Below are 26,134 nucleotides of genomic sequence, written 5' to 3'. Positions count from 1 at the left end.
TCCCATATTCTTAATGAATTCGATTGGTATGTTATCTATCCCGGTTGCCTTTCCATTCCTAATCTCGGATAAAGCTTTTTCAAACTCATCCTGAAGAATACTGAACTCTTTATCAATCTCGCGTACTTCATTTTCTACTTCTAATATTTAAGCCACGGGGTCTATCTCTACTCTCATTTTCCGGGGGGAGGGAATATAGGCCAAATGGTCTGTTCCTACTGTCATTTTCCGGAGGCCCTCAGCATATTTTTTCCATCTTTCTAAGAGTTTACTCATCTCACTGACTATCTTTCCATTCTTATTGTCTAGTGTCATAGTAATGTCTTTTTATTTCCCCTGGAGTTCCATAGATTTCACTTCCTTGTACATTTCCTCATATATCCCGACTCTTTCTAATTATTTTGTGTTCTCACATTGTCTTTTGTAAAATTCCTCTTTTGCTCTGTCTGTTTCTCTTCGTAACTCTTTTGTTTAACTTCCTGTACATCTTTCTGCTCTCTTCTGTATCAATCTGTTTCCACGTCTTCTTTTCCCTCATTTTTTGCAACATCTGTTTGTGGCAAATACTTCATTCTGTATGAGGGATGAATTAAAATACACTAACTCGGAGAAGTTCAGTTTATATCCGGGTACGTGGTTCTTCCAAAGGAAGTATAGATTTGGGTTGTAGTGATTTAAACTAGTAAAAATAATATGCTATGTTTGTACATTGTAATGTATAACGTGTTGCGCGAATAAATACTCAGGAACTTTAAATGAGAATAAATAACTCAGGTAAGCGTCTAAATACTTATTACCAAAATTTTCAATGGGATCCACCACCTTCGTCAGCGGCTTATGTATTTATGCTTTTACGTAGACATACAGTGCTATTTTTAATCACATCACGTGACTTCTATTATTATAATGTAACAATATTACTGGCGTGGTTAAGGTTACCTGAAAATGACAAATCATGTGTCTTTAAAAGGTTCTGTAGTGATCACAAACTGGCAGGTGAGGTAATATACTATTTAGTTTTTTCAGCATGTACTGGTACGTTCAACTTTACTGGTAAAATTTTTCACAACGCAACTAAAGATATAAAAGTAATTGGAACAGGAACGTTAATGTATTTGAAGCTGTTATATTTGTTATAAACTATCCATCCTGGTTTAGTTTACATACATATTTTGGTTCACAGAATGTTAGAGGTAAGCTTAACCATACTTGTATTATGTATTGATAATTTCTTGGCGTAAATTGTGCATATTATAAATAACATTATATGGTAGTCGTTGAAGCGTATGCGAATAAGTTAATAATGCACGAATTCAAGATTAATATTTTATTACTGAGAAAAAGATATATCGAAAGTTGAAGTACAACGTCATAAACTATATCCCTAATATTTTTACAGGTTTTGTGAGTACCGTTTCGACTTAATAGTGCAGTTCACAAGCTGTATTCATTTTTAGAAATTAACAGTATAAAAAACATTTTATATTGAGAATGAGTTATACGTGTGTATTTATTTATTTATTTATTCATTTTTCTTTTTTCTTTTTTGCAGAATGAGAAAGGTCACAACATGGAGTGTCCAAGCAATCTTCGGTCACAGCCTATTTTGGCCCCACATACGGAGCTTCCAGTCGATATTCCAATCCTCACGGACAAAATCATTAACTACACTCCATCCCAAAGTCCTCTGCAGCAGAGGCATCTCAAGCCCCAAGCGCCAACGCCCAGTCCTGACTCCGCCATACACTCAGCCTATTATTCCCCTACTCAAAGCCCTGTACAGTCCAGGCATTTGAGTGGATTTAGCTCTCCTTATTCCCATCACACGACGCCTTCATTGTCACGAAACAATTCCGATGCCTCCCAGTACGGGGGCTCCCAGCATAGTTACTCATCGACCACAAGTCCCATCTCCCCAACGCAATTCTCGCCATCCCACTCGCCTATTCAGTCAAGGCATCACGTGCCAGCCGGTTACCCGTCGCCTGTGCTCACAAGGGCGGGCGACTTTCCAAATTTCTCTCGTGGTGATATTTCGTCCCCGCTTCCTTCGCATCACCTGATAGCTGGAGGTGTTGGTGTTATATACACCGGCGTAACACCAATTCCTCGACTGGGAGATGACGATGCCAAACCTATCTCAGCGTCACAAAGTATATTCTCTCCTGATGGTGGTGCTGCAGATGGAAACGGTAAGTTAAATTCAGATTCTTTGTATTAATCAGAGTGTTCTAGAAAGTATTTGCCCGGTATATGCGCTATGCGCAGTATATTCCAAGTAGATATGTTGTTAGTTATACTTGTTTCTTACGACCTCCAAGTACTACTACTTAAGAAATAGTTTCTTCCGGTGCATAGTGATATTTTGGAGATCTCTGGAAGGAGTAATGTAACGCAGTTAGTTATCTTAATATATCAATTTCCGGTTTTTTGTCTTGAACTGCTGAATATTCGGTGAATTAGTTCGCCATCCTTCTTGAAGCGTATAACTGGGAAAGACTTAGATTTGTTGAGTTTTTGGCTGTTTGTAAAGTGCATGCCATATGCTCCATGAGAAACACCTCTTATAACATGTAATATGTAGGTCCTGTCAATGCACAGAGTGAAAAATGTAATCATTAACATAAAACTTCCGTATACACTTGCATTGAAGTTCCTTTTTCTTCTGTGATTTCGGTTCGAAAGATGTGGGTTCGTGTGGTTCGAATTCCACCTTAAGATGTAGGACCACGTCTCATATAGCTTCCATTTCGGAACAGAATACTGAATTCTAACCAAACCCATTGCATAGTATTTTCCCGAATCTTCGTACTCGGTCATTTCATAGGAGAAACTTCTTAATGGCAAGCAAACAATGCTCTATATTGAGAACGCGCTGACTTTGTCTTGTGAATTACGTAGTAACATCTAAACCTTTACAGCTGTAGGTCAAATTATCATAATTATCATTATCATGGCCGTCTTCTTTCTAGGAAGTAAATTGTGATTATTAAACAATGAACACATTGAGAACCTACAAAACTCAAGTGATCAATTTTTAAGCTTTCTGTTGAGAATTCCGTCGTTCTATGCTTGATACGAGCAGCTGAAAGCTTAGGTTAAAATATAAGAAACATAACTCACAGAGTGAAAAATTGACTGACTGCACCGAGATTCGAACCCGAGACCTCTGACATACCGTACCGATGCGTTAACCACTACACCACCCAGTCTGCTTTCTAGAACAGTCACTCAGTCTCCAGGTTGGTGCTCTCCACTCGGATCACGTGGGTTGTATCACAGACCACTGCTATGCTTGAACAATCCCTGTGTTCATATATCAAGCACCTATGACAGTTGTAATTTCATATAGATATTACTATTAAAGAAACAGCGTTATAGAATTCACGTCTACAGAGGATCTGGTGGGTCAAAAAATCGGTTTTACTATTGCATATACCATAAAATCATGACAAATTAGAGTTATTAGCATTAGTATTTAAACATGACTTTTACCATTACTCAAGTGTTTCTTCTTCATGGTATTTCATGATTTGCAAGAAACATATCACAAGACTAGTAGCTTTGAGAAATAGGTCCCTGATAGTCATCGTTTTCAATACGAATCCAGGTGATAGCCATCCTTTCCAGTGTGAACCCAGGTGATAGTCATCCTTTTCCGTGCGAACCCATGTGATATTTTCGAATCTTTTCTATGGGTTTACAGAAGCTTTGAATTAGTTAGTCTAAAGGTATTATTGTCTACTATACTAGGGAAAGTACAGAGCTTTTTGAAGTATAAAGTGAGTGAGTCGACAGATATCTGGTTCTGTTTAGATTAGTTATTTAGTGGTCACCCTTGTCAGTGGAAACCCACAGTATTTATCGAGTTTCCAGTAGGAATACTCACTTTACCTGCTATCAGAAGAAAAACATTATCCATCCTTCTTGTCGCTGACTCTCGAAATTTTCAGCAGTAACTTTAAAATTCGAACACTTGACTGAACAGTTACTTAAGAATATGAATTGATGAATGTTAATAATAATTTGTAAATGTTCTCTTTCATTTACTGTGTCTAATATTTGGTGGGTGGGTGTGTAAAGTACGTTGTCAAAAAATATTGTTTTAGAGAAATCGCATTTGAAAGTTCAGAAATAAATCCAAAATCCGGTTCTGCGAAAATGATTAGCTGTTGTAACTCATGTTTGTCGGAAACACAAAACCGGATTTTTGGATTTATGTTTGAACTTTCAAATGCGATTTCTCTAAAACACTAGCTTTTGACTTAACTCACTTTATACACCCACCCGTCATTAAATGTAATATTAATTTTACTTTTTTGGTGTTCCCTGATACCTTCCTTAGCAGATCCGTGTAGCTTACGCACAACTCATGTCACTTTTAAAAATTTCATCTTGGATTATTTTATATGCATGGTAAACAATGATGAGATCATGAAACTGGTTAATATGATAATATAAATTTCTTAGAGTAGAATCCTCTTCTTTTGAAAATGCTGTGAGAAACTCTTGCAAAAGATCTTTATAAAGACTTACGTAATTTTGTGCTAGTTTGTAGAAATTTTGCTAACTTTTAACAGGCACTTTGTGAAGATGCTGTTATAATTTTAAATCTACGTTAAATTTGGAGGTTTGCCATAGTATAGGGTGGCGCCGAGCCGATTTACACATTTCCAACTTGAATAGTGCGCAGGCGTAATAATATATTTGTTGGCGGGTTGGGAACCAAAAGAGGAAAGAACGTCATGTTATATGGTCAGTCGCAATGGAGTACAGAACATAGTGTTATCTCAGTTCGTAGTTATTACGAAACTAAGTCTGTGCCAGAAGCTCAACGTTTGTTTAGACGAATCTTTAATGTTGGTCCACATGGTAAGATTGCGTCTCGTACCTTGGTGAAGAAGTTGAAGACACTCCTGGAAACATGTTGGATGGGAAACCTGGAGCTCCAAGAACAGTGCGAACTCCTGAGAACGTGGAGAGACCAACATTAAAGTTTCGGCTTAGAAATCGTTGCACGTCCGCCACAGACTTAGTTTCGTCATAACTACAAACTGAGATAAGACGATGTTTTGTACTCCAATACTCCTTTGCAACTAACCATATAACGTGACGTTCTTTCCTCTTTCGGTTCCCCGCTAACCAAATATAAGTTATTATGCCTGTGCAATATTCAGATGTGAAATGTGTCAGTCGGCCCGGCGCCACCCTGTATTATTCAAAACATATAAATGTTTATTCTATATAATAAGTACTTAACTTACAAGGTAGCATTATAACTGTTACATTTTTAAATATTTCTTCTTCTTTTTTTGTTTCTTGGATTGACAGAAATCTTTTATCAATGGTTGTGTTTCTAGGTCTCCTAATAGTAACTAAATCTTCGACAATTTTATTTTATGACAATATTAATATTTGACGCAGTAAATAGAAATCTTACGTTTACGTATTGAGTGTGCAGTTACATCAGTTCTGGAAGTCATTTAATGTATCCAGTGACATACAACTTATACTTCTATTTGCTTGCTATCTTAAAGACTTCTTGTATCGCATGTATATTTGAAATTGTAGATAGAGCGTAAGTTAAATTTGCACTTCTTTTCTGATATTATTATAAACTTTGAGAATTTCAGTTCCATATGTTGTTGTTTTTGTAGATGATAGTCCTCGAGAAGGTGGTAGCAGTATTCCAGACGACCGAGTCTCTTCCCTTCCAGCTGACCTAGTGCAGCACTCCGCATTGGCAGCACCTCCAGGCATTTCACGGCAGCAGCTTATTAATAGGTACGCTTAAAGTAACATAAATCTTGCTAATTTACATGATCTGTAACCCTTTATTTCTATTACGATACGTAAATATATATGAAATGTTGATCACATAATTAGTCATTTCGGTTGTTAACGTTTAAGTATGTTAATTGGTTAAGGTAGAGATATAATGAATCAGTTATAGGAATAGACGTCTGAAACTATGCAATGTTTAACCTTAGAAACACCAAGCTCCTATCTGTTACGTGTAGTACCAAGGAGGGGTTTCAAATTTGCCCGCTCGTTTTTTAAGTGTTCCTATTGAATTTAAAATAACATTTTAAACTAAACTAACAGTAGAAACCTTTGAAATAATTTTACTGTACATTTATCGTAAGTGGTTACATGTATGACACTATTTAGATTATTAAAACACGCGCATGTATTTATTCTGTCATGGCGGTGTATGTATGTATTTATTTACGTCCACTTTTAGAATAAAATTTGTCACTCTCTTGTAAGGTTCAGTGCTTGAATAAGAGACAGATGTATTGCTTAAAAACAATGTAAGTTTTGGACTAAAACGATTTTTTTTTTTCGAAAACAAAGATAGGTTACATCTAGTGCCAATGAGAGGTCAAATCTACCTGCAGCAAAATACTATTTAAAAAAATTAAAAATCAAGTAAATGATAATATAATATAAGACTAACAAATGTGAAGATTATTCAAAGGAACAATGTAAAAAAAATTTTGAAATCTTAGGAAATTCTTATCCTTCTAAAATCCCTGAAAATTTGATCTCCTAACCTCCCCCCAAATGGTATTTCTAGGGTTAAACACAAGTTGTTCGTTATACTGAGTCAATCCTTTAGTAAATAGACATTTGGACATTGTCGCGTATTTAATAGCATCATTTAGTACTTTCACTATTGCTTTCGTCGAACCCTTAATCAAGACTGAGCATAAAATCAAAGAAATTCTGCTATTTTAGCCTACACGAGCATATTTTTAAAAATGCTGTGTTACTGCACAATGAAGCGTAAGCCAGATGTATTATTTAGCCAACCTATCTTGGCTTCATTTTCGCAATGTTGCACGGAGTGCAGTTTTTCATTATTTTTTTTAAATAGCAAATTACGTCTTACCTGAGAAGTAAAACAATTTAAAAAAAAGCTTTGAGACATTCCATTATCTCCTTCGGCCAGAGGCATTTATTGGTGCGGTGAGAAGTGTTTTACATCTTAAAAGTTTCTCGTGATATCCCAGGAGTAAAAGTACTTGCCAATTGTGTTACAACTCACTTAAAGGTGTTGTGTTCTTTCTGACACTTTGAAATTTTAATTCCATCTGTAACCTTCAGATGAAGTACCGTCGGTCTTGAGTGCGACCTGATGAACGTGTCCTATCAGTTTTGTTTTGCGTTGTTCTAAACGGAACTGTTGTCCAATTAACGATGAAGATTGGAATATCCAACGTTCGAACAATTTGCTTGTCACATTGCCGAATAACACAAACTAGTTTGAAATAGCTTATTCTGTGGCACCAGGATTTGAGACATATTGCTTGATTGGCTACACGAAATGTGGAACTATAGTTCAAAATGGAATCTGAACCACTGAAATACGTTCAGATTTCAAAGCTCTTCCACCGGGAATCGAACCCACCAAAGGCCGCCCGTACTATTCACTATACTAGTGGGAAGGGCTACACATACTCCTTAATAGGTTGCTTGGATGAGTTTATATTTAACGTCCCGTTCAACAGCGAGGCATTATGAGACCTAGACCTACAGCTTAACGTGGGATCCGAAGTACATGAGTTTACGCCGGAGATCGCAGAAGACGCGTACACTAACCGTATAGCCAACTGTACATACTTCTTGTGTTTAAGAATATGTCATTAAGTACAAACCTGCAAAGATACTTAAGTATGCAGTCATTACCAAGAAATTTCTGAAATTTAAGGTATCTGCTTATTTTTGTTTATTCATTTATTTTTAAAAATGAGTGATTATAACGTCTTATATAAATGCTGTATAAGCTTAAGTATTGCCACTCTAACCACCTAAGGGTTTTTTCTGCATTCTTTTTGGATCAAAAGATCCAATATATTTCAGGCAAAAATTTTCTTGTACGCCTTATATCTGGAGAACTACATATAGTGTAGCCAAATCCAAACTATCGCTTAACTCAGTGATGATGTGCTTAGTCCGTAAAAAATACGAAAACTCGATTTAGGCGCCGTTCAAAACTTTTGTGGCCCCTGATCCACAAATGTAGCAAAAGATCGAATATGTTTTAATGAAAAATTTTGTTGTAGGCCTTATATCTGGAAAACTACATATAGTGTAGCCAAACACAAATTATCACTTAACTCATTATGCTGCACTTATTCCGTAATAAATAAATAAATAAATAAAAAAAACAAAAAAAAAAAAAAAACGAAAACTCGATTTATGGGCCATCAAAAATTTTGTGCCTCCCTGGTCCAAACACTAAAATTGCTATCTTTTGATCCACTTTTTGGATCATTCCTAAAATTATTGTTTTTATTTATTTTATAAATGAGTGATTAGATAACGTCTTATATAAGCGCTGTATAAGCTTAGATATTATTACTGTAACCTACCTAAAGGATTTTTCTGCTTCTTTTTTATCATTTATTTTACAGTTCGTGATTTTTCATTGATTTATTTTAGATTTACTACATTCATTGTATGACAGTAATACTAATTGTATGTTTTTTCTATCTTTTAGTCCATGTCCCATTTGTGGGGATAAAATTTCCGGTTTCCATTACGGTATATTTTCCTGTGAGAGTTGTAAAGGCTTCTTCAAGAGAACTGTACAGAATAGAAAGAATTACGTTTGCCTCCGAGGATCATCCTGCCCAGTCACTATAGCTACTAGAAAAAAGTGCCCTGCCTGTAGATTTGAAAAGTGCCTAAAAATGGGGATGAAGCTAGAAGGTGAGTGTGGTAATTATAATAACTATGTGCCTACTAGGAAAAAAAAACTGCCCTCCCTGTAGATTTAAAAAGTGCCTAAAAATGGAAATGAAGTTAGAAAGTGAGTATGGAAATTATTATAACTAGATATGTACAGGAAAAAAAATGCCCTGCCTGTAGATTTGAATATATATATACATCCTAAAAATGAGAATGAAGCTAGAAGATGAGTGTAAATTTTATTGTAGCTAGAACTGTCAATTCGGTACAAAAGGGAACTAATAGCAGAGTGCTAAACAACAGGATTTTGAAATTGAATTTAAGTCATCACAATAGTTCTGAATCGACAAATTGTCTACACGCTAGAGACATGTATTAGCGTTAGAGAGGAAAGCAATAGCGTAGGTAGTAACATCTGTTAGCGTGACTATATTAGGATTTATCATGACGCACTGAAACGTTTGTCTTTTGTAAATAGTGTTCGAACAATGCAGGAGTTCTCTGGAATCAGTTAGCCGTGTATGCAAGGTATTTCTGTGTTTTCTAAGTATTAAATAATAACGCAGATGTTCCGGGCGTATTTTTTAAAATTAAAAAAAAGTACAGTTGGACATCGATAACTCGAAGCTGAAGGAAGTACATGAAAATTCGATTTATCGAGTTTTTCAATAATCATGGGTTGGGGTTACCAGGGTGGCCGCAACAAAAATTCGAGATATCGAGGTTCCGTGTTCCTTATTAAAAGTGTCCATATAACTTCGGCGCATACAATAGTCAAGCTTAGACTGATTTACGGAAGGAAGAAAAAAATTTATTAACCTAGAAACAAGTGGGGGGAAGGGGAGATTTCATGTTTAGACATGAGTAAAACACACTTACAGTACAGTACACAGTACACATTCGTGAAAGCATAGAACTATAACTTTGAGTTATCGAGATCACATCAAGAGAAATTCTACTTATAGAAACAAACTTTGACTTGTAAAGGTTCACAGATACAACAGTTCGAGTTACCGAGGTTTTTAAATATGATTATGAAACCTTTAAAATTCGACATATTGAGGTTGTAATTTTTCAACATTCGACTTAGATGTTATTTTAACATAAAGTGTCATGGGGAATTCAAGGGAATGGGGAAAAAGTTCGTGTTGATCAAGGTCCAGCTGTAATAAATTCTCAAGCACATATAATTCATTTACGAGGTCTTTAAGAAAAGAAAAGAAAGAATAGGTAAAAATAATGATCTGATTTTTTGTCTTTCCTTTTCAGCTATCCGAGAGGACAGGACGAGAGGCGGTCGAAGCACGTACCAGTGTTCGTATACGCTTCCAGCGAATCTTGTTCCACCAGGTGGCGAGGCGAGCAAGTCGTTACCTTCCTCTTTGAACCCCTCTGGTGATCCCCAGGTAAAGCTGGAGGCTCCAGATTTGGGGGCTGTTGCTGGAAGCAGTGGGGTAACGGGCAACGGCGTGGACAAGCTAACAGTTCCACAGTTATTGCAAGTAAGGATGCAAATGCTGCTACTTCACAGGATATCAAAATTAACTTAGCTGTAGCATGCAAAGAAAGAAAAACAAAATTTCTCATTATATTACATGCCAGTCCAGCCTTGTATAAAATACTAATTAGTACTGAAAGGAAAATGTCACGTAGTTTCTGCTAAGATGGAAATACTCCATCCTATACTTGAAACAGTACTGTGCGCAACATTTAATTAACTTGTTCATTATTCATTTAATCAACATTTAACAACATTCAAGCATTTTCTTCCTTTGAAAAAATATAGGTAGTTAATAATGTTAATTAAAGTAACTTTGAGAAACGAATTTTAATACCATCACGGGGTAATATGTATGTAGCAGGGTAGTGCTTATTTTTCGACTTTCAAGTTTTTTTTTTTTTTTTATTTATTTATTAAATTTTACCTTCTAAAATGGTTCAAGGTAACACATGAAGCGTTTCCTTGTGAACAAATTGTACTTTTTTCAAATAGTTAAAAAATTTGTTATATTTTCTCGTATTTATTCAGACTTAATTTCCGTTATATTGGTATTCTTATCCTTATGCCAGTGGAATATTTATTGCAGTTTGACAGTCACTTCTGATCGTCCTCCCTCCTTTTATGTTGAAATTACGGATATATATATATTTTTTTTCACAATTCATGCTTGCACTTTATGAATGTTACTAATAACACAGTTACATTATATACGTTAGAAATGGATTATAAACCCCTTAATCTTGTCTTTTGTTTCGAAATAAGTGAAACATTCGTACCAGATGAGAAAATGGCTGATTTTCTAATAGTACAACAACAATTAACTACAAATAAGTCACTTATCAAATAATCTTTTAAAAATTAACAAATAACTATACAAACGACGAAAGGAACATATTGCTGAAAGCTGGATCTTTCATTAATATTTGTGTGACTATATGTTCAGGATTTTTTTTTAAAAATCTATATGGATCCAATTAAAAAAAACATACAATAATACCGTATTTACTCGAATATAAGCGGCGCCCTAAAAATCTGTGTCAGTTTTGAGAATCCGTTTTATTGGAGTAAATACGGTGTTTTTGCTTATTCCATTCTTTTTCATATCTAATAGAAATACTTTCTCTATCGTTTCTTTGTAGGAAATAATGGAAGTGGAGCACTTGTGGCACTATAATGATCAAGAAATCCAGAAAATGTCCGCACAATGTGACAATGAAACTGTTCCTGATGGGAATTCCGGTGATTTTCTCTCAAATTTATGCAACATAGCAGATCATCGACTTTATAAAATTGTTAAGTGGTGTAAAAGCTTGCCGTTATTTAAAAATATCTCTGTAAGTATGTTTTTTGTAGTATTTTTAAATGGAGTTTTTGTATTATAATTATTATTCTTCCTTTATACATTTTTAATTTTTTTTACTATTTTTTTTAAATTTCAAAGTAGTAATAATAATAATGTTTGCGTGTTGTGTTTTAATACATTTCTTTTTTTTTCTTTCTTTTTTTTTTTTCTTTCTTTTGAATTAAACTTGTTTACTGTCGTTTCTCATATAATAAAATGTCACGCAAGGAACGTCCAATGAACATCCCGTTAATATAGTAATAAATCTCAAGGAACACTGTGTTTACATTCCTTTATACTAATGACATGCTAAAGCTCATTGATGACAATAAGACACATTGTGACGATATATTTTTTTGTAACATTCAACTGTCAGAAGTGTTCATAATATATGGCCACTCTGTTGTCCAGTCACAGCAGATTTAAGTTTTTGTACAGACCATATTGTCTGAATGTGCTGATTATCGTTGTCAAGAGTGAGAATTTATGACTGGTTGAGTAAGTTACTGGGTGGAATAGTGGTTAACGCATTGTCGGAGACAAGATTATTTCCGTTCCAGTCGCATGTTTTCACACTTTTAATTTGATTATGATTTTTTTTTTTTTTTTTTTAAGTTTTGTTTTGTTTTGGCACTACACGGCACAGCAACTGAAACTGCTGTTAGTTCTGTAAGTTAGTCAGTTGTATAAATGGTTTGAACAGTTTTCATTGAACTATCAGTATCAGTCTGATTTAGACAGAATTCACTGTAACTCTTTACGTTAAATGTTTGTTGCTTATACTATGGTGATTGGAATGAAGTGGTCGGTGTCAGATATAGAAGAGGAGGGAAGAAAATAGAACAAATGACTAGTTTTCGATATCTGGGTGGTATTATTAGTGATGATATGAAGTGCGAACAAAGATATAAATGGTGAAAGAAGGATTTAGAAGGAAGAAAAGTCTGAATTCGTAGGTCATTCAATAAAGATTTAATAAAAAAAGACTCTTAAAATATTTGTGTTGAGTATTGTAACTTTATGGGGCAGAAGCATGGACATTACGCAAACGCGATGAAAACACTTGAGGCTTTCGAAGTGTTTGTGTGGAGAACAACGGAAAATAAATGATAAGGTGTTGAAATAGTGATGGAGAAAAGAATAATTTTAGATGTAAGTGAAAAAGCAGAAAAATCACACGTAAAGACGAAGAAATTAGCTGAAGACCGTGGTCCATGAAAGTTTCTCAGTTGCGACAATAATGGCAGAATATGATTATATTTTAAATTGCAAAAAAATATTGTTGCCAGATAATGTACATAACTTAATACGAGAACCTAATAGATTTTTTTTTTCTTTCTTTCAGATTGACGATCAAATTGCTTTGTTGATCAATGCATGGTGTGAATTATTGCTGTTTTCTTGTTGTTTCCGCTCCATGGCTACACCGGGGGAGATTCGTGTAAGTCTGGGTAAATCCATTTCTTTGGACCAAGCCAGAAATCTTGGACTGGGAGCATGTATAGAACGAATGCTCAATTTCACGGAACACCTCCGGCGACTTAAGGTGGATAAATACGAATATGTGGCCATGAAAGTTATAGTATTATTAACCTCAGGTAAGTTATTATTTAATATTTGTGTCAGAAATGATAAATTTACTTTTTAATATCACTTCGTTATTTCTGTTTCGGGAGCAATATTCCAGATATGTGATACGCCCATTATAGACTATTTTTAGTGTTGTACTCTTTTATCATTTTATAAAGTGGCATTTATGTAGTGTTTTTAGTCCAATTTTACTCATTTTCATACATGCGAATCATTGTTTCACTTAAATGTAATAAAATATGATTTGCGTCCGGAAAGTAAGTTTCCCTAGAGTGGTAAACACAAAAAAAGATTCAATGTCCTTGAAACATTTATTGCTGTAGATACAGCCCAGATGATTTACTTTTCATCATATTCACAACCGTAATTCAGACCCTTGTCATACCATTGTATTAACTTGTGTGTTACGATGTCGTAAAAATCAGCCCTTAGGGAGTGAAACCAGTATTAGTTGCTTCGGCACCCACCTGGCTCACAATTTCTTGAATTTTTTATTTGTCGTGACAGTTTCGTGTACCAGAGATCCGGAAATTTATAAGAACTGGTTGCTGAATTCAATTCTTGTTATAGTTCTCCAAAATGCGCTACCGCATAAGTTTCACAAGGTCTTCTATCACAAGAGATGGCCGCCCACTTCTCAACTCAGCAGCCGGTTTCCACAGATTTTTCAATCTCTGTTGCATGAAAATGTCATGACACAACTGGAGTTTCAAGAAATTGAGTCAGGTGCATGCTTAAGCAATTGACACGATTCCACTCCCAGCATCTTGACTTTTACATTGGAATACAGAAGTTGATCCCACAGTATCACTGCTAAAATTATATAATGCCGAGAACTTGTTGCATTTACAACTGCCAAAAAGTGTTGTAATAATGTTATAGGAGCAAAGTAAATCAAAAATTGTTTTAAAAGTTCTTACAAATACGCCCTTTTTTATAAATACATAATTTTTTTCCATTTTTTCATATTTCCCAAATGGTTAGAGGTATCAGATTTCTGTAAACGTCATCATGATCTTCATGTCTATTGAAAACTACGTGTGAGTTCCTTTGTGGCTACGCGGTTAGCGTACAAGCCTTTGGAGCGGGGAGACCCGGGTTCGATTCCCGGCGGGAGCTCGTGTAGTTCGGATTCCACGTTAATCAGCAGGTCCCGTCTCATATAGCCTCGCTGCTGAAAGGGATGATACACTCAAAATCAACTCAAAACTACGTGCATAATTGGATGTGACTTTTGTCTAAACACTTTTTCGAAATGAAGTCCGTAAAAAAAAAAAGTCCAGGTTTAATTTCCTTGTAACTTTGTTTCTACTTGTCCGAAATATGTCATATGATGACTGCAGTATTTTACATTAAGGTACTTTGGATATGCATTACTCTGTCCGCTTCACTTGTGTTAATCCTGCTGTAGAACGTGATATTCTTAGCGTCCTTAGTTTGCAACACTGCGTGACAAGTGTGGTATCGTAAGTTCTGTTTTACATGTAGATTTGAAATACGTAATAACCTGACGAAGTGCCATTTTAAAAAGTACACTTGTAGGGTTGGCAACACTGTTGACTTTCCTGCCGATATTCACATAGTACAAAATTCCAGCCGTTTTTCGTGAGGGCGTATCAGGATAAATGGTCCACCTTGTAAGTAATGAGACTGATTCCATGAAAGTCATGTATTTCAAGATATGCATGTCTACACTTAACGTTATTTGAAATTACTTGTTGAGCATCAATACACAAACACAGACATTTTGCCATGTTGTATCTCGCCCGGACGTCTTGAATAGGAACCTCGTTCAAATCACTCGTCACAGCAGCTAGTAGGTTTTTAGCAGTCCCAAAATGATACTCTTTCGAGATGGATTTGAAACAAGAAGTTAGCTGGGTCAAGTCCGGGCTGTAAGGAGGTTGGGGCAACGTTGTAACGATTTTTGCACACAAAACTCTCTCACTGGTATCCGTGGTGAAGCACTCAGATATTGACGATCTCCGGGCAAGCGTGCACGACTCAGTTTGTTCGACTGTGCAAACTTTTTATGAACAAGACCCTTAGAGTCAGAAAACACAATGAGCATTGATTTCATCTGTGATTTGCTGGTTCGAGCGTTCTTTGGTGGAAGAAACTCAGCAGTGTGCCACTCAGATAAGTACCATCGGTACTCTTGTACTTTTGATAAAGCATCCTTCTCGTACGCTTTGAAATGCCGTAGGCAAGTGTCTCGGTCGTGGAATTTTCAAGTTTAACACAAAACTTTATCTTGTATCGCTACTCGATACTTCTCTGTATTTTGAGCGCTACGCGCGACTTTCAAATAGCTACGCACCTAGCCAGAGATCAATATTCTGTAAAAGCTCATTGCCAGCTGGCGAGAAATTTTTTCTGTAGACTCTTCCCCCTGGCTCTTCTGATTGGCGCAAAAAAATCAGTCTCATTATTTTCGGACATCTTGTATTTGAATGTTTCTTTCAACTTCATCAAGAAATTTTGTTTAAAATCCCATAAATTTTTTGCATTTATAAAATAATTACACATGTCTTGATATATACATTGAATATGTATGGCTCTATTGTAGTTATTTGTTGGAACTGTTTCTTTTCGTATCAGATAAAAACATGACTTTTGTTTTTGTGTTGGTTTTCAGATGCAAGCGATCTGAGAGAGCCAGAGAGAGTCCGAGCTTCCCAGGAGAAAGCGTTACAAGCACTTCAGCATTACACTTTGGCTCACTATCCCGACATTCCTTCAAAGTTTGGAGAGCTCTTGCTGAGGATTCCTGAACTTCAGAGGACATGTCAGGTAAACAAACCAAGTGAAAACAACTCACTGGGTATTTATCAGTGATAACAGTCTTCTGAGCATTTATTAGTTTTAATGCAAAAATGTTGAAAAATCCGAAATTTTTACTGAACTGACTGGGACAAGTCCCATTCCTGCTGAATCCGGGGACAATCTCTGCTTTCCGGGAAGTTTGTTAAACCTAGTTCTCAGAAAAAGTTTTTTTGCAAAGTATTAAGCGTATATTGGAGACATTGTGTCTGTGGCATCCACCTTGATAAACTTGATGAGTTCATATCTGACTATGTATATGGATGTTATATTGTCACTTATTTGTACACCTTCATACGAAACTATATTCTTGAAAATAAACTTAAGCAGTACTCACTTTTTGCTCCTTCAAATTATTATAGATTGTTAATAAAATTATATTAAATGTCGTCTTTTTTTATGGTAAGTATCAGCATTGTTAAGACTAGATGTGGAACGCAATTAAATAAAAATAGAATATGAAAAAGCTCAGAGTTTACACTCATAAATAAAAACACCTTTATGCTCCACAGAGTATACAGAGTTGCTGCACTGAACAGAAGACTTCAATAATGTAAAAATTTGTGACTTTTTTAGCTAAAAGATGGTACACGGGAGATTGAACTTTCCCATTACCTTTTATAATAAAAGTTGCCTCTTGTATACAATAGTAATTACTTACAAATAAGTATAAGTTTCTCTAAATAAGTTGGTGATTTGTTGGTGAATTATAGTAGCTCAATAACCATGCGTCTTACAGAGTATAGGATAAGTGCCACTCAATGAGCAGGCGTATTAGAGAATTGATGGTTTCATCAATAGGTGGAGATTGATGCATTCTACCGTGTACTGTCTTCTTTTATCCTGAAATGTCGGCTAACTTCGTCGATCTTAGTTACTTGCCGATCGTTGGCGATGGTGGACAACATCGTCTTTGTGGCTGTCGTCTGAAGTGTGTTTATAGCTAGCACGTGGTGGAACCTAACAATATTTTAAGGCAGTTTGACTTACCAAATTTCCACTATATATTTACTCTGCCTGTGTGCGTTTGTCCGTAAGGGAGAGAGAAAAAAATCTCGACAACTAGTTGATGAATCAGGATGTATTTTGTTCACGATGTAGAGGATCGAAAGTTAGGAATCATGGAGATGATGTTCAAACCGGAAGTGGTAGAAATAATTCATTTCCGGCTTTAACGTTGATCAGTATAGATCACAAACGTTACTAGATAACGATTAACGTTTTGTACAATCATTAAATATTTAAAAATATATTTGATGTCCATCCTTAACCTCTACTAAAGCCGGAAGTAACAGAAATCAACTACAATTTCCGGTAATTTACATAAAGCAAAAACGATAAGAGATAGTAAGAAGCGGTTTCTTGAAATCGATTTAGCTTTCTAAGAATAATTACCATGCCATGTTAGTTCTCTGTTCAAAGCAGAAGTGACAGAAATCAACCGCTTCCGGTTTTAACTTAGATCACTATAGAAGAAAAACGATAATAGATTGCGAGAAACGGGTTTCTACAATCAAGTAAGTGTCCCAAAAACATATTACATCTCCACTCTATTCTCTCTAGCAAAGCTCCTTCGTGACTAAGCGGTTAACGTACACGCCTTTGGCATGGGAAACCCGGGTTCGATTTCCGGGAGAAGCTCATGTGGTTCGGATTCCACGTTAAACAGTAGGTCCACGTCTCATATAGCCTCGTTGCCGAACGGGACGTTAAACTCAAAATCAACTCAGCTCATTAATCTTTCTAATAAAACCGGAAGTGGTAAAAATGTTCTAATATCTTCGGTTTCAATATTAAATGAGAAAATATCAGACCATAAAAAGAAACTCCTTCATGTAATGCACACGTGACATTGCTACTTTGTTTTAAACAGACTATAATAATTTGGAGAAGCAAGAGTGAATATCTTTTGAGTTTATTGATAAGGCTTTTCATGCGATGTACATCGCTGTATATTCTTGAAAGCTTTTATTTACTTAATTCGGTGTGTTTCTGTTCGCATTTGTCATATAAAGACGATATGATTATTAATACGTTTCCTTTTAATTTTTGTTAAGGGGCCGTCTACATATTACGTAACGCAATTTTTGACAGATTTTTACCTCTCCCTCCCTTTTGTTACGTAACACTTCTTGATTTTTGTTTTTCGCCAATTTTGCTTATTTTGGGGATTATTTTCAATGGTAGAATTTTTTTTATTACAGAATGCTTGTATTCTGAATATAATATAATTGTGGTGTTTTTTTCGCCAACAAATCAAAGTATTAGAAAATGGTAGTACCGTAATAATATTTTAACCCCATAAAGTTGTTTAATTAACCAGCCTTTATTTTTCGAAATGGCATACTGTCGTTTTTTCAAGGAGATCGGACCCATTATTTTAGAACACCAATGAGTGGCAAGGATGAAATACTGCAGGAAGATGCAAGTAAAACTGAAACAGAATCTAAAGAAGTGACATCGATCTTTTCCCAGGATTCAAAATGCTTCTTGTATTTGAGGGGGCGCGGTGGCTCAGTGGTAGAGCGTTCACCTCTGGTGCTTGGGGTCCCGGGTTCGATCCCAGCCCCCGCCAAGTGAACTTTGTGGTGGACAAACATCGTGCTCGTGGGTTTTCTCGGGGTACTCCCGTTTCCTCCCACTTTCTTCATTCCACCATTTCACTCATCTCTCATTATCACCGTCTCCTTTAGCCCAACCGGCATAACCGTGGGACGTAAAACTCAAAGATTTCATTTCATTTTCATTTTTCTTGTATTTGAAGTTCGCCAGTGTCGACGATGCGAAGAAGTTTTCTTCCACGCCGACCACAGATTCGAAGTGGCTGCACACGTGGAGAAGCAGGGGGAATCTCTTTTGTGAAGAAGCTTTCGAACATCTTATTAGGACTTTGGACTTCAGTTTACCATTTTTTTAAAATCTTCTTGTCCAAAATCAGTGCCAGGATGCGAATAAAGCCGATTCTTCAGAAATATTCAAATAATAATAATAATAATAATAATAATAATAATAATAATAATAATAATAATAATAATAATAATAATAATAAATAAAATAAATTAAAAATAAAAAATCAGTACGAGATGAATATCCGACGAATTGGGTTTTTAATATCTTATTTTGCGCTGCAAATCGTGGATCGTTCCGTCGCGAAAAATATTATTTCACGAAAAAGAGTTCCTTCTGTTTCACATGCGAAACCCCTTAGAAAAATAGAGTGGGTAATGACAAGCTTTAAATAATCTCCGAAATAGGGATACGAGTGGGAACACGAGGTCGTTTTCAAGCGGTGGTTACGATCACTCACAGCTAACTCCAGAAAAGCGTGCGCCGTAAGTGTAATGCTACAATAGCCACAAAACGGAGTTTTATTGTATTGTAATACACGCAGGGTTTGTCACTAGTCATGCTGGTGTCTAGTAGCATCTTCGAATCCCTTCTGCATGATTTAATTTATATAGGATATATGTTTACAATTTTTCAAACCAATAGAAATATCTTTATACTCTTTATAGAAAGAAAAGAACCGAATACAATTATTTGTTTAGAAGATTGCATATAAACCTGAGAATAAAAATAAAAATTACGGCAAAAAACATGTGTTACATAACGAAGACGTAAACCTCCTGATCTCCCTTGTCACATTTCTAACCTAAGGCCGAATCCCTCTTTGCCGCGTTACATAATGTGTGGATGATCCCTAAATGTTTATCAGCACTTGTGATTCCTCTGTTCTAATCCCATTCTTTCATTTATTTAAATTTGTAGGTTGGCAAGGAAATGCTCTCCATTAAGAATAAAGAAGGAGAGGGCCCAAGTTTCAACTTGCTCATGGAATTGCTGAGAGGGGACCATTGAAATGTGCCACAAGTAAGTAAATACATATATACATGTTGGTCTAATAAATTTGGTACATCGTAAGTGTAGCTCGAAAATAATAGTTAATGTGAGTTTTATCACGCCTGTTTTTCTTGAGGCGTGATTGATATTACCCCGGATGAATTTAAACCAGTAAACATAGTTCCATAAATTTCAGATCCTTCCTTGATCATTTGTCGCAAACCGCATGGAAATCGGACTTCAGTTAGAAATTCTAGACTCAAATGAAATCCGTGAGTTTAAAAACAAAATCACCCTATATATATGTATATGTATATGTTACAACTCTTGGGAGCTGACTCCTGTCACTGAGACAAGAAAAAGAGTTCTCTTGAACTTTCGCCTATCGGGCATAGTTTCGGATCTACAAGGTGCTGAAAGCGTGGGAATATGACTTTCGGACGCCAATAGTTCGGAAACTATCCAACGTAAAGAGGGCGGGTAAAAAATTCACTGAAGAAGTCATACTTGCTGTATTGAATTTTGCATGTTCAGAATCCGACCATGCACGCTCAAGGGATTCCCCAAAGGAACGTAGGGAGTCCCGAATAATCTGCTAAATGAAAATTGGTCTAAATGGACATGAATTGATAGGGTTTCTACCAGGTAACAATAATTCGTTTGTGTTAAGTCGATGTCTGCAACAAATACAAAATGGTAGACACCTTCATGCCCTTTGTGTGTGGTTGCATAATCGCCAGGTACGGATGCTGGCCAACAGTGACGTTCTGAGTATTAAGTGTAGCGAATTTGTACTCAAATGCTCTAGAAAGACTTCTGGAATGTCGGTAGAGAACAACAGATGAAGCAGGGTGATTCATATGTGTGGAAACACGTAACGAAAAATGCCGAGAAACGCACTCATACTCAGTAAACGTGAGTTCAAAGCGTCGGAAATGTAAGAATTAGCATCAACAACATGAAAGCCATTGCCAATTCACTAATAATATTCCCTCAAATCGATGCAATATGATGTGCACGGTTGCATACCAATAAGGATGCAACAACAGGCCAAGTTGAAATTGTGCAAGGGGATTCACTAAGAAACTAGGTAAACTAAATGAATGTCACTAGTGGGATCGCATGATAGATATTGAAATGTGGCCAGTGTGTGTGTTGATATCGACATATAGCTAATGGACAAATGTCAACATGTCCCACTACTGCTGGGACACCGTCCCTCGTGCGAAAAATAGGAAAATAACTACTCGGGTCTTGAATCTGAAGCCGTGGTCTCCCAGTAGGATTGGAAACTGCGACCACGCGAGCGCTCTAGCCCTGAGGCTTCGAGGGAGCCTCACTTTCTCTGTATTCATTTCTTTGAGGAGTACACACTTTGTTTGGCAAGCGCTCTTGTACGTGCTTGTGTGTTTCATTTTGTTACTACTACTGCACAGTTGTAAACAATCAGAGCTTTAAAACGTTTCTTCCTATTTCTCATGTTTTTCCATATGTATGGTGTTCCAACACGAGTGTTACATGTGCCAATTTGTTCATTTTCGTCTTTGTCTTGGCATGTGCACTGTGTGTAAGATACGAATTTCTGGAGGTATTTTCCTATATTTCGAGTACGTCATATGTTCCAGAAGACGTGGGACATGATACAAGTTTGTTAAAGAATTCGGTATTAAGTACCTTACTTACTGTTTAATAACAGACGACCGGACTCTTAGAAATTACGGTTGTGTTAGGTTTTTAATACTTTTATAATATTTTTATCGTGTTATAACAACAATTCATACATGATTCCCTTCATAAATAATTATATTTTATTATCAGACAATCTAATCAATAAGATTAGAGCTATTTTTTAGTGGTTTTACTTTGTTTTATTTTACTTTATATGACTCAGTTTTAAACTATGAAATGTTAGAATTGTACTCTTATATGGTACTAACATTGAATTCTAAGCCTTTAAATTGTATTATGCACAAAAATATTCAATTACCTTGCACAGTGCTATACTTGGCCAACGCTGTTCATAGCTCTTTAAAATTGTAATTAAATTAAATTAAATTAACACATTGATCGCCATTTGTATCACAGGTGATACACACGGCGTCTTCCGCCTATGCTTCGTGTATCATTTCTGATACACAAGGAACGTTCTTTGTATCACCAAGTGTATATGATCTCATATACATGCTGGTTTATTTAACACATCTTATTTGTAGTCAGAGCGCCGGAAAATCATATTGCAGCAGTAATTCTGGCGTCAGTTGAATACTTTTCTTTAAGTGTATTCCGTCCGCGCTTCGTATATCATTTCTGATACACGTCAACTTTGCGCTGACAGTAAAAATTACGAAATATACACTGACAATCAATGTGTTTTAAATAAAATAAAATAAAATATTATTATTATTATTATTATTATTATTATTATTATTATTATTATTATTATTATTATTATTATTATTATTATTATTATTATTTAGTTTTGGAGTTTTATTACAATGCATCATTTTTTAATTTTTTTATTTATTTTTATTTTATTTTATTTTATTTTTATTTATTATTATTATTATTATTATTATTTTGCAGGTCCTTATGTGCCTTCTTGTGTACATGTAGCATAATGTGGATTATAGTGCAAAGGCCAGCTAGGAAGAAGCGTAGTTTGTGGTGGTGGTTTTCAGTGGGTCATCATCCGGGAATCACTCTTCCGGTGACCTTGTGTACTTAGTGAACATCTTCTGTGCTGCTAATTACTATAGCAAAAAAATAAAAATAAATAAATAAATAAGGGGTGAAAAAAACTAAATAAAAAAACGGTCAAGTGGAACATTTATATACTTTGTAAATAGTGTCTTGTGATTTTTTTTTGTGTAATGAAAAAAAAATATTTTGTATTGTTTTCCACTTTTTTGTAAGTATGTGAAAGTTTAATTTTTTTTCCGTAACAGAACCTGGTGTATTGTGAGTGTGTTTATTGCAGCTGCTTTGAAAGCAGCTTAAATTATATTATTAGAAGCTTTTTAAGAAAAAAAAAAAAGCTTTAAATATATATATATATAAATCGATTGCGAAAGAGGCTATTATGGACTTCGTAAAACTATCCCGGTTCTCTCAGTTAAAAACTGTGCTTACGACAAACAAAGAAAACAAAAAAAGAATGAAATTGCTGTGTGCGTGTCCAAGTTTTTGTGCGAAGATATACATATATATAAATATAAATAAAAAATATATATATATAAATATTATTTTTTCTGCATTTGTCAAGATGCCTTGCTGTTAACAGTGTTTTTTTTTTTCGAAAGAAAGGAAGAAAAAATGAAATCAAGAATAGATTTTGGGCTTAATGTTATTTATTTTATACAAAAAAAGAGATCAAATGTTTTTTTAATTGAGATTGAGAGATTTATATATGTTTCACAGAACAATCAAGTTGTCCCATGTGAAACAACAAGTTTTTTTTTGCGGAGATATATATGTGTGATATTGATACGTATCTTGGCATTTCATCTGGGTTATTATTTCGTTGACAATGCGAAGAAACATGTACTTGTAGATGTCATATTTTTGTTTCATTCAACATAATTTGTCTACGTTAATTAGTTGTAATATAATATAATTACCATATTTGGGTGAGTGTAGATATAGCCAGAACACTTTTTTTTTTTAACCTGTCATAAGCAAAGATTCTCAAACTCGTGAGCTCTATTGGGCTAGCGAGCCTCATTGCAAGTAAAAAATTTAAGCCTGAGAAAACCCCGTTGGAAAATGGCTATCTTAGGTCATAATTAGGCACTAAAATAAATAAGTTGATTTAATATCTCTCTCTCTCTCAAGAGTTCACGTTATTCAGATCTTTCACGTTCGTTCGTTGGTTGAAAAGATGGAAGTTCAGTGTACTACATGAACACATGTTGTAAGAAAAATACCTAATTGTTTTGTAGGATGTATGGAAACACGTGAAATTATCTTCTCTATGGTTTTGCGTATTGGTGAGAAATACTGAGATAGTATGTAGACAGCACGTTAAGAAAATCTTTTATTCAGTCATTCTTACCAAAATTTATAAGTACTATGAAATTTGTCCTACGTTGTCAGTTATAGTTCCATAGAAAACTGGCTGTGAGTAATAAAATCTTAAGTGTGTAGCTATTTGTCGCAACCAAAGCCAATCCCTCTTAAGAATTTAACCCAAGTTCTATATTTGCATCGTTTATTCTAACAGATAAAAGAAATTATGCCTCTCGGTGCCAACGAAATGTTTCCTGTAACTTTTTTTGTTCATTATTACTATTACAGCCAAGCTACGAATCATGTGTATATGCATATAATTCTAATAAGGAAAGCATAGAAACTTGTTTACTTCAATGATTTACACTAAAATTTACGAGACGTTACCAGTTCTATGGCCCTGTACAGAAGCAGTGTTTTGCTAGAATAGCGAGCTTTTGCAAACTGGGTTTTACCAAAATTGTTGCTTCATTTCTTTACCGATGGTGGAAAATCTCAATATAATATCGAATGTCTCAATGCTATCCACTCTCCGATTACGGAAGACTTCATTTCGGAAGATACAACATGATACAATAATTTAACACGTTACTAAACCTGAGATGTAAACCGCTTCATTTCAGTAGGCAGGTACGTAGTTACCATTAATATTTGCATTTTCCAAAGTATAAAATTTTGTTTCGGGAAACGCTTGGCATATTCATTTTGTCAGTATTCTTTCCATGGTCCTTGTAGAAATGTTTTAACAGGGTAGAGTGATAAATTAACGAGAACGATATTATATTTGTAAATTCAAGATGCCGTTTGGTAATCAGACCAATTACTTAAGACAGGGCCACAAACCCTACCGTGTTCCAAAATAAGAATACACAGTAATGTCAGACCGTTTATTGTATTCATCTTCTGTTAGGTTTACTCACAACTCTATCATAATCGTAATTCCATAGACTCAAACTCTCAACAACTCAGTTTTTCTCACAGAATATGCACCAATATCTAAAGGCAAAATATGTGTATCATTCTTATTGTACTTTTCACCCTCACCAGACTTGAGATTTATTAATATTCTATAGCTAAATGGGGGTTGACCTCTTGAAGAATTTCATGTTCTGAAAGGACCAATAAACATTCTCTTTAAATCATTGAAGTAAACAAGTTTCGAAAAATGTCACCGACAACTTTGTCTTTAACGCCTATTAAACTCCTAACTCGTGTTCCAACTAGTACTAAAGTGTAAATATTCGTAAAATATTCATAATTCAGATAGTAAAACAAATCACATTAGAGATCGACCAATAACGGTTATTCTCTCACGTTGTGTTGTTGAAACGTCAGCAATTAGCGATGGACAGAACACAGATGAAAACCCAAGATACGTATTATTATCTGTTTATTTTAAATGCTCCAGTTTTTACAGTATAATGTGCTTATATAATCTTAATTGTGTCTTTCATGGTGAGCCCACCTTTTTGATGTTACTGTAATATTTAATAGTCATTTTATAACCAGTATTTGGAGTTACTTTATCTACTTTGGTAAGGTAGAGGAAGCCATTTTTGTTGTCTCCTATTCAATGGTGATCCAGTAACATTATATCCCCTCTCTTTCCTTTATTTTGTAAATAATTTGAAAGCCATATCTTCTCTCTGCCCTTTTTTCTCATGTTAAAAAAATGAAGTAAAAAAAGAACACAAAAAAACAAAAAAGAGTGAGCGAAAAGACAGTATAATGTCCAGTGTCCTTCCTTTTTGGAGAAATCAGCTACTTTATGAACAAAGAAAAATAAAAATGTTTTCAGCATTAATTTTGTTCTTTTATTATTAATATATATTTAACATTACGAGACAGGTTCGATGTTAAAGCACTAAATAACAAGAAATAAGAAATTGAAAATATATATATATATATATGTATTTCTTGTTCCTTGCAAATATATATACACACGAGGGCTGTCCAGTAAGTCCCAGACGTTTTGGCCTGTCGCGGCAGTGGGCGGGGCTACAGTCTCCGTTTTGGTGTCAAAACGTTGCCACACTCAGTACATATCCAACTGTGGTAACGTGAGGACTGTGACGTGTTACAATGCACGCTGCAATAGGAAATCCCAACTCTTGTGAGTTGCGTTCTGTGAGTAGGTTTTTGTTGGCAAAATACTACAAGCCAATTGAAATCGATCACCAACTGTGTGAAGCAGGAAACACAGCGTGAAGGTGGTTGTTTTTTGACAACACACGACCAAGCGTACCCGAGAGCTCTTGGATGGTTTTAGATGAGAGGTGTTCGATCACCCACTATACAGCGCGGATTTTTTTGCCTAGTGGCTACCACCTCTTCTC

The 26,134-nt window shown here is 35.3% G+C and overlaps 1 protein-coding gene across 3 annotated transcripts in view; it reads left to right on the top strand.

The window, feature by feature from the left end:
- Nucleotides 1-25,602, top strand: part of Hr39 (Nuclear hormone receptor FTZ-F1 beta) — a 331,622-nt gene extending 306,020 nt beyond the window's left edge. For all 3 annotated transcript variants that reach the window (XM_081764182.1, XM_081764183.1, XM_081764184.1), the window contains 9 exons: nt 1,553-2,192; nt 5,658-5,784; nt 8,507-8,718; nt 9,967-10,199; nt 11,338-11,532; nt 12,886-13,138; nt 15,769-15,923; nt 19,722-19,823; nt 22,377-25,602. In XM_081764182.1, the coding sequence (XP_081620308.1) occupies nt 1,553-2,192; nt 5,658-5,784; nt 8,507-8,718; nt 9,967-10,199; nt 11,338-11,532; nt 12,886-13,138; nt 15,769-15,923; nt 19,722-19,811 (1,905 nt within the window). In that variant the 3' untranslated portion in view covers nt 19,812-19,823; nt 22,377-25,602. The remainder of the gene's footprint in view (nt 1-1,552; nt 2,193-5,657; nt 5,785-8,506; nt 8,719-9,966; nt 10,200-11,337; nt 11,533-12,885; nt 13,139-15,768; nt 15,924-19,721; nt 19,824-22,376) is intronic.
- Nucleotides 25,603-26,134: the final 532 nt, after the last annotated feature.

The sequence above is a fragment of the Thermobia domestica genome, chromosome 7 (assembly GCF_964235325.1).
Source record: "Thermobia domestica chromosome 7, izTheDome1.hap1.1, whole genome shotgun sequence".
NCBI lineage: Eukaryota > Metazoa > Arthropoda > Insecta > Zygentoma > Lepismatidae > Thermobia > Thermobia domestica.
The sequence above is the reverse complement of the archived record's forward strand: the minus strand, read 5'-3'. Positions and strand labels throughout refer to the sequence as shown.